This window comes from Bidens hawaiensis, unplaced genomic scaffold (genome assembly GCF_021521415.1).
Source record: "Bidens hawaiensis isolate Kalapana, Puna unplaced genomic scaffold, B.hawaiensis_p1.1 tig00009570_1, whole genome shotgun sequence".
NCBI lineage: Eukaryota > Viridiplantae > Streptophyta > Magnoliopsida > Asterales > Asteraceae > Bidens > Bidens hawaiensis.
Genome location: NW_027491715.1, coordinates 555,900 through 566,099, shown reverse-complemented (window position 1 = coordinate 566,099; position 10,200 = coordinate 555,900). Strand labels below are relative to the sequence as shown.

General features: G+C 32.8%; 2 protein-coding genes across 2 annotated transcripts; both read right to left on the bottom strand.

Annotated features, from left to right (window-relative positions):
* Positions 1-2,461: 2,461 nt before the first annotated feature.
* Positions 2,462-4,594, bottom strand: LOC143532923 (F-box/FBD/LRR-repeat protein At1g13570-like). Its single transcript, XM_077027827.1, has 4 exons — positions 3,885-4,594; positions 3,705-3,809; positions 3,427-3,602; positions 2,462-3,335 (listed from the first exon to the last, which is right to left on the bottom strand). Exons 1-4 carry the CDS (start codon positions 4,530-4,532, stop codon positions 3,047-3,049), a joined length of 1,218 nt encoding a protein of 405 aa, XP_076883942.1. The 5' UTR covers positions 4,533-4,594; the 3' UTR covers positions 2,462-3,046.
* Positions 4,595-6,372: 1,778 nt separating this feature from the next.
* Positions 6,373-9,763, bottom strand: LOC143532971 (pectinesterase 3-like). The gene is made up of 2 exons (XM_077027869.1): positions 8,676-9,763; positions 6,373-7,217 (listed from the first exon to the last, which is right to left on the bottom strand). The coding sequence occupies exons 1-2, from the start codon at positions 9,712-9,714 to the stop codon at positions 6,538-6,540; spliced, it is 1,719 nt and encodes a 572-aa protein (XP_076883984.1). The 5' UTR covers positions 9,715-9,763; the 3' UTR covers positions 6,373-6,537.
* Between the last annotated feature and the right edge of the window lie 437 nt (positions 9,764-10,200).

Here is a 10,200-nt window from a genome sequence, read left to right as displayed (position 1 = left end):
ACAGTCTGCTTCGTGAGTGAAGAAGTGAACTCTAATTTTGGGATTTAAAATTTGCTCCAATCGAATCCTTTTGATTTCTATTTCTATATCGAAGATATACTTATGAAGTTGTTCCAATTTATTGATTGACATTAACTCTAGATCGTTGCCCCCGAGAAATTAATCAATACTTTCTACTCGAGCTCCATAGCAAACTATTTACATTGCAATTACAACCCAATAAAAAAAGGTATTTATTTACTTACTAGATTAGTTACCCATGTAGCACACGGATTAGAATAAGTAATTTTTATTAACTAATAACATAACGTGAAATACAAAAAAAAATGTATCACATGTATAAAGATATATTATACAGTAAAAATTTCACAATACGCAATTTGGAAATAAAAAATTGTTAAAAAATTCATAAATCATAAATTATTTCTTTGTTATTTTCTATATCAAAACTTAGTTGTAATTACAACTTTTTTAAACCAACTCGTGGACCAAAACTCATTCTAATTTTAAACTGTTTTGACATGAACAATGTTTGATACTTTAATCGGTTTAAAAAACCCACCCGGTTCGTATTGGTTACTTATAAAAATATAATATTAATAACTAATGCTATACATTTTATATTAAACAAATTAACATATTTATGATGTTATTATTTCTTTTAAATTAGGAGGAACTATTAAAAATTAAAAATTAAATATTAAAAAAAGAAATGCAGTTAACATGAGAGAGAGAAGAGAAAATTTTGTATAGATCAACATAGTTAACATGAGAGAGATGAGGGAAAACTATTGGACTAAAACTGCAGATTTCGACAAACCATATGGACGAAAACCGCAGTTCACTCAATAATAATAGATTGAGAAGAAAATAAAGAATAAAATATAAAACAATTAATAAGAAAAAGAAATATATATTTAACATGAGAGAAATGGGAAAATTTTGTAAGGATCACTCATATGTAATGACATATGACATTAAGACCCGTGTAAAACACGAGTTAGAATAAATAAATTTGTTTAGATAATAACACAATGTAAATATGTTCAAATGATATAAGCATATAATATATGGTAGAATAAATTACGTATTACACAATACAGAAATAAAAAGTTGTTGAAAATTCATAAATCTCTAAATATTTTTTTGTATACAATATTTGTAATTTTAACCTACATATCAAAATTAGTAGTTTCGTTTTGTTTTTATTTCGTTAGATAATGAAACACATCACTTACCATGCGTTAAAACAGGTTGTTTCAAAAACAAATCAAACCATCTATAGTGATTGACTTCAGCTTTTATTAATCTTCATTGCAAAACAAACCTAAAGTTTTATTTGAAATTATTTATTCTATCCAAGTTAACGTGAATTTGTTACTTATAAAGGTTTAATATTAATAACTAATACAACATATTTATATAAAACTAAATAATATATCTATGTTTGTATTAAATTTTTAAATTAAAAAATAATTATTAAAAAGAAGAAATAATTGATTAAGAAGAAAGAAAAAAGTTAAATATATTACTATTAATAAAAAGGGAAATGTATTTAATAAGAGAGTGAGGTGGGAAAATTTTGTATGAAGCTATCTTATGTGATGCCATGTGTCATTAAGAACCTTTATTTATTATATAGTATAGATTTATTTTTGTTGTTAAAAATGTACATTTGAATCACTAACATGATGTAAACCCACCCGATCATCTTCTATTTTAAATAATCACTGATAGGATATTAAAAGCAGAGGTGTTCATCGGTTTAGATATTATTTTTTTCGATTTTAAATTTTTCTAGACCTAACCGAAAATTGTACTTGTCCAAAACAGAAATGTGTCTGCTCGAACCAAATTCAAACAATTAAACCTAAACCGATATATTGTTTTATTTGGTTTATCTGATTAAACCAGGTATTATTTGGTTTATTAGCTTGAATTCAGTTCTCCGAATAAGCAAGTTTTGTGAAACCAAAAATCAAATTCAGAACAGATACGGTTAGGAACTGAACTAAACTGAAGACTAAGGTTCACGGTTTTCGGTTACGGATACGATTCTATTTAAGGAATTTCTTGATGGTTTTACACACCTATTTTAAAAGGGTATAATAATTAATTAGATTTCTGACGACTCACGATATGAGTGTACTTTCAAACCATTCCTTGTATTTATGCATAGATTAATCTTCAACATGTTATTACATGCAAAACAATTCTTTATTTCTATAAAATGTTTAATTCTTACACATGTGACAATCGAGCATTTAAACGTTAAGTCTAAACCCAAGTAAATTAAACTAGTTAACTTAAAACTTATATGTATAGGGAGGTTTTCGTGTTTTGTGCACACTCTTCCTACCATACATTAGGGTGAACGAATTGCCCTCGGGTTGGGCTCAGGACCGCCAAGAACACCACCCCATATCCTACGGGCCCAACGAAAAACACCCCGGCTCGGGGTAACCACACTGGTTTGGAAAGAAAACAAAAATGAAAAAGGGCGGGAAGCCGAGCAAATCGAGGCCGAAGGGCTTAGGGTGGGCCAGAACACCCCTTTATAGAACTACCAAAAAATAAAACCTTCTTACCTAATTTTCCTGCTAAGTAGTCTATAAATGCCTAAATGGTAATACAAGATCAAGCTCTACTGTATTAATTAATAAAAGTAAATTTAATTACTCTTAATGTATAAACTACTTATTATGTTATATATAGTTATTTTATACATAACAAAATAAATTATACTTGTATAATGAATTAATGATAATAACCCTTTAAACTGATGAGCCTACTCAAGTTTAGTGTATGAAGATCGGATTCGAGCTCGTTTACACTCATTCGGATCAAGCCATCTCAACAGGTCACTAGTTGTGAGTGCCTATTGTGTGAAAACAAACAGACAAAAGAATTCAAGAATGTAACAAAAAAAGGTTGCAGAACAACAAGTAATAACACAAGAAATCTTAAAAATCTCAACATTAATTCTGGAGTCGCCTAAATTAAGGTCTTAGTTGTCCTCGTCTTTCTGGGTCCGTTAACAATGATACTATTGGTGTTGCCCGTGAGGGCATTTAACAAATATGTCTACTTGTGATGCACACGGGGCCCGTAAGAGATCTTTTAACATCTTTACCTCTAGATCCATATGAACCTGATAGGATAGACGTATCCTCACCTTCTTCAGCTTGGGTGACCTTGCCAAAATAATCTTCACAAACTCCATCTCAGATTTCTCGTTGCCGAGATCTTCAATCTCCAATTCCTTAAGATGCTCCAACCAAACATCTGAATACATTTCTTTCAATATAGCGGTGCAATCATTAACATGACTATGGCTGCAATCTCTATCAATCTATACGAAGGGTCATCATTTTTTGAGTCAGTGTAATTTGGCATGAGAAACATAATAAATAGGTTAAACAATACTACAATAGGCTTACCACTAGCTTAATTTTCTCCAAATTCGGACAACATTTGATCAAAGCAGCAAGAGGAGTTGATGCAGATCCGTCGTAACTAAAAGACAAATCTTTGAAACATAAGTATTTGAGGTGGACTGGTGAGGTTGGATGCTCTTCTGGAACAGCGTCTAGAACAAGCCACTTCAACCATAGGCCAAAACAAACAAAAAATAACAACTGAAGTTAACTGTCTTTTTTTCTTTCAATTATATTATTTAATATTTATGGATAGATAAATATTACCGAAAGGATAAGATCCGAAGTTGTCAGATGTTCAATCACCGGTAAACACTCGAATAGCCTAATAAGGGTGCAATATTCATTACCTATATATTCTGCCTCTGTAAACTGCAGCAACTTACAATATTTAGATAAAGGTTCAGAAGCCCATGCGAATGGATATTAAATTAAGTGAGAACTTACAAAAGTGAAGCTCTTAATTGATGGAGAATTAGATAAAAGATGTAAAAGAGCTTTTGTAGAGATTGTTTCATCTTTCAAGCATAAACTTCTAAGGTTAACAAATCCACCGAATGTTGCTGGTTGATGATCAATATCACAGTAATTGAGATCAAGGTCTGTTAACTGATGCAAAGAGAAGGCACACAAGGGTAACTTATACCAATCTTTATCAAACTCTGTGCAATTCAAGTCAAGTGTTAACTCCTTGACAGCATGGTTTCTTGACAAATGAAGTAATATTTGATCAATTTCAAAACAATGGCAATCTGCATCTAAGACAAGGGTGAACTCGTGTATTGGAACCTGGCGCAGTAACAGAACTTGGTGTATAGCATAGAAAAGTTGACACCTCCCGTCCATGTTTTTCCTTGCTCTTGTCATGTAAGATATTTGCTCCGTTTCAGTTGGTCTTTCGTAAACGGTATCATAACGAAACACAAGTTTAGGAATTTTGGTCCACTTGTACCTCCAATCCCTTGAGAGGATACTTGTCCGTGCTGCCTCTTCAATTGGTAAAAGGCATAGGATGCTTTCTATTATGGTTTGAGGAAGTGTGTTGAGTGTATTCGAAGACAGTCGTTGAGCTTTAGACGAACATTCGGCTTCCATCGACTTAGGTTGTTATTATTGGATTGGTACTAAATAACACTGCAAATAAGATTGCAAATACAACATTAGGAAAATGCACAGCATAGAGTCGAATTATCGAAACAAAAAAAAGACAAATAATCCATGTTCGGATGTACGCTATGAAACTTATTATCAGCTGAAACCTTGTGTATCAGTTTATAGTGTTACTTTGAGTTATCTGCTTTTGCTTATGATTAACTTATAAACTATATAGGCTCATATAATCAGTTGAATACTTACTAGTTACTACACGTTACAAAAGGATTATCAACTGGTAAATTAGACTTACTTTTACCATTGTTTTATCAATTAATTCTTTAAATAATTATAATTTCGAAACATTTTTGAAAACCCACATACAAACACTACTTCAGTATTCATTTATCACACCTAGGCCTGTAAAGGAACCGAACTTCAATGAACTGTTATTGAACCGTTCGGCTGAGAGTTCGTTTATGTTTGTTCATTTAACAAATGAACGAACATGAACAGAAAGTTTGTGTTCTTTAATTAAACGAACAAACATGAACACATGTTTCGTTTGTCCATTTATGGATGACACTTTGGATGTATCATCTGCTTAATGTTTTATATTTGTTCGTTTGTGTTCATTTAAGCGTGGTCGTATACGTTGGTTCATATATGTCCGTTCGTTAATCTTTAAATAATTATAATTTTGAAACACTTTTCAAAGCCCACATACAAACACTACTTCAGTATTCATTTATCACACGATTAAACCTAAACCGATATATTTGTTTTACCGGTTCGTTTATCCGAGTAACTGGTTATTATTTGGTTTATTCGAATAAATTCAATTATCCAGAAAGCAAGATTTATGGAACTAAAGACGAATTCACAATGGATACAGTTAGGAACCCAACCAAAGACCGAATTCACAATTGGTTTAGAGTTTCGGTTACGGTCTTACGGATACTGTTCGATTTATAGTTTTTTTTTTGTGTGTTTTTACACACCTACTTAAAAGTGGTATGACTACACTAACATAAAGGTTGCCCAAAAGTGATCGAATCGTGGAAATATTGATTAAAAGATTACGCTAAGTTGTAATTAATTGGACCTGTGACAACTCACTATATAAGTGTACTTTCAAACCATTCGTTGTATTTAAGAATATATTGATATTCTATGTTATTTTGCATAAAAAATAAATTCATAATCCCTATTAAAATGTTTAATTCTTACAGTCGTGATAATCGAGCATTTAAATGTTAAGTCCAAATCCAAACAAATTAACCTAGTTAACTTGGAAGTTATACGGATAGGATGGTTTACGCGTCAAATGTATACTCATTCTGTCGACTGTCATACATTATAAGAAATTAAGAACTACCAAAAAATCAAAACATTCTAACCTAATTTATGATCAATTATCTAACGAAGTTCAATTATCTAACGATTTTAAGAAAAATATCATATGTAGCTATTTGGATGCCATGCTTATACCAAATGGGAGGTGATGTGTTTAAAAAGTTCTTTCAAATTATAGGATATACTTAGTTTTTTTTTTTTTTTTTTTTTTTTTTTTGTTAATTATAAAGATAAAACCAAATGTGAATGATCTAACAAAGGTAGAGTTGCCATGGTACTAAAATTAGAAGTTAGAATTTTAGATCTTATTTTTTAAGTCATTTCCCAATTTTCGTTTCCTTTTGTCATCATGAAAAAAGACATTGTTTCTCTTCCATCTTATACTTATCATACATGTATCTTTCAGCCCATATATTTAAACATATATTCATCTTCAAGTGTATATATAAAACTGAATTTTTTATGATAATCATATAAAATTAAAGTACAAAAGTTATGATAAGTTTTTGGTTAATATGAGTACAAATATCTCATAAATATTACAACAAGGGTAACCGTGTTAGAATGTGCATATTACAACATATCGCAGTAAAAGAAAAGGAATCGCGAAACAACCACTCAAACAAAAGAGTATACGACGCTGTTATCACGATCATAAACTTGACTCGTACATAACCTTTGTTTGTGGTAGCCACATTGCGCCTTCAATAAACGACCCCACAGTGAACTTGTTGGCATCGCTACTCGTTAGACTGGGCCTATAACCAGCCCATTTAACCCGTTGAGCGACACCAGAACCCGGGCCAGTGTTCATGTACTCACCATAGAATATTGACTTAGGTGGGTCCACACCCTGGACCCACGATATCCAGCCCAACGGGTTCAAGAACTCTCCAATCTTAGACTGCATAATCACTGTAGTTGAAAATTCTTTCCATGGTCTACCAAGATATGTAGGAGCCGTGAGCTTATCAAGCGGAAAAAAATCACATTTTTGGATCGAAATGCCAGTGTTTTGATTCGGGTCTTTCTTTCCCTGAGCCGTGATGGTCACAAACTGGTTAGCTAAAGGCTGACGTGGCATTATTCTGCAGTTTTGAAACACGACAGCCGCGTTCCCAAATATGAAATCAATGGTCCCAGTGACATCACACTCACGATAGAATTGACGGTTCGAGTGAGGATAAAGGGTGTCTTGAAATGCATCAAACGAGCATCTGTAAAAAACCGAGAAATCAGAACCAGACCGGAATGCAACCGCTTGATGTTTTTCTGCACCAGCCTCGTTCTTGAATCCCATATCGATCGCCACAAACCCTTTTCCCGCAACAGCTGATAATCAATAAAATCATAAAAATCGTTAAAATATAATTAAAAAACCAAACATTTTCTATGAAAATGGCACAATCATGTTATGGTATATTATGTTGTCATGTGATTAATATTATTTTCCTAAATGATAATATTTTATAAACTTTATTGATGTCACGTCTGAAGCCTAAACTTGCACATGGTTGTGATATTATTTAAGTGTTAGGGATCGGGATAATGTCACATGACATCAAGTACAACAAACCATGTGCGACTTGGGTAACATACTAACATGTATACAGTCTAATATTTAATTATTTTACAGCATTGATGCACAATGTACAAGTTAATAAAGCACTGCTTTTTATTATTCTGCAGTGTCTTGAATGGGTGTGTACATATATTATACTAGCCCCACTTCTTTGTTGCTTTCATATATACCGGTCAACAAAGATTTAGATATGTTAATTAATTAACATTGAAAGTAACGATTTGAGTAACACAAGACGGTCGACTTGTTTGGTTTGATATAAAATGTTGTGGTTTGTTATTTGATTTGTTGTTTACAGTTTGATTCGGTTTAAAATCTTGAAACCGCCTATGCAAATCAAATTGGTCTAATCATGAAAATACTTTTATGATTTGATATACTATCATAAAAGCTAATACTTGAAAAGGAAAATTGAAAATCAAAATAGTTAATTATCAAACTTGTCATCGTGTAAACCGTCAAGCCGCTAGTGAGCTATCTGAGATTGTCTCGTAAAAAATCTCGAATCGAGTCGATCTTAAACAAGCTCGAGCCTAAAAATTAGCTTGTTTATTAAACGTGCCCTAGCCTATTGCTTATTTAACTTTTATAAAATATGTATTTAACAAATAATCTAAAAATAGTTATTGTAAATAAAATTATGACAAAAATAACTAAATAATATCTTATATTATGGTTTATACTTTATATAAGTTTATAATTAAAAATATAAAAATAGTTATAATATATAAAAATTACTATTGCTAACAAACAGTAAACAAGGCAAACTCAAGCTTAAACTTTAAAAATGATGCTCAAACTCGTTATAAGTTAAGGGGGGTGTTTGAGATTCCTTATTTTACCTTATTATAATTTATTTAATACATAAGTTATAAGTTACAAAGTTGTAACATATATCTTATACACTCACAAAATCTAACTTTCTCAAACATTTTATAACTTATACCCCATAAGTTATAAGCTATAAGGAGCAAAAACAAGGAATTCAAAACAACCCCTAAATATGCTGACGTTAAGTTAACTTAAGCTCAAGCTCGACTCAACTTTTTTACACCCCTACCATCTGGCCAGTTTGATTTGTCGTTACTTGGACCTATAGTTAATAATTCTACCCACAACTTTTATTAAAAATAACCTAACCCGACCATACTCAATTACTCACCATAACTTTTAACAACAAACTAAAGTAATCAAGAAAAGTAACTTACCGAAAGTAGCCGTGGAAAAAGTCGGTACACCATCGACAAAATTCAGGCTACCGGTAACAATCGACTTATCCTTCCCATCACCATAAATCATCACATTCCAAAACGACTTATCCAACACAATATTCTCCTTATACACACCCGTCTTAATATAAACAATAAACACCGATTTACTCTTCTTTGGCACCATAGCCATTGCCTCCTTAATTGTTGTCACATTACCCGAACCATCCTTAGCCACTGTCACATTAGGCGTGGGCTTAATATTATTATTATTATCCTGTAATAGCCTCCGGACACCCGGACCCACCCAGTCCGGAAATCCGGACTGGGATAATAATTTCCTGTGTATTGGGATATTTAACTTTCCCAATATTCCACCTATTTTGGACACGATAGCTAAGCTATTACTAGCGTACTCTGTCGTGTTCAACATTTGAGATTTGGTTTGTTCTAGAAGATTTGAATCTATTTCTTCTAGAGCATCCAGACATGTTTCTTGGTTAGTAATCGTTGTACTAAGCCATGTTTTAATATCGTCTAATTTAGTGGACGTTAACATTTTTTCGTTATTGTTAACGTCCATTTCGGATAACGAGTCGCGGAGATAATCCACGGCGTCGTTTAACACCTCTTTGCAAATGTTTAATGCGGCTTTCACCGTCTGGTTTGTAGTTGACTTTGTAAGTTTAACGTCTGATAAGGCGTTGAGCACCACTTGGATTGAGAGCTTTAATAACTCTTCTGGATCAGTAGAGTTTGATTTATTAATATCCATTAACGATTTGTAGCATGAGTCTGGATATAACGTCTGGCTGCAAACCGCTTTGATGGATTGTGATGCCGCGTTAGAGGACTTTGTTGTTTTGTCATTGTTGCGGTTGTGGATTAATGTTCCTGCGACCGCCCCAATGACTACTGCGACCAACAGGACGACCGAGACGATGAGGATGATGAGACGCTTGCGGGTTTTGCGGCGGAATGCTTGCTCTTCTACGGGGTCTACCTTGCCGTAACCTTTGAAGGATTTGATGGTGTCCATGATTATGAATGTGGAGTTTAATGATGTTTGGTTGTTTGTGTTTTGAGTGTGGGTGTGTGTTTGAAATGGTTTATATAAAGAAAGTGGGTGATGTTATTGACGCGTATTTGTGCTTTTGTTATTATTTGTTTGTTGTATTTTATATAGTTTATTATTCGTTCTAGATATTTTTTATTTTAATTTAATGTCATGAATCTAACATTAGGTGTGCCAGTTGTTGCATTTGCGTGTTACGATTGAGACTTTTAAAGTCCGGAAGGTGTTAAAGCTATGTGTAGTGGAGGGGCTATAAATTGGGGCGTTTTGCGCTGTGTGACGCCCAGTCAGCAAGGGGTGAGAATTTGTTTTTGGGGTGTAATGGTGTAAAGGCTACAAATAACAATATAATAATATATATATATATATATATATATGTATATATAACACAAACATATTCATACATGCCGGCCCCACCACCCCCTTCTTCCAGGCGACGAGAAGAACTCG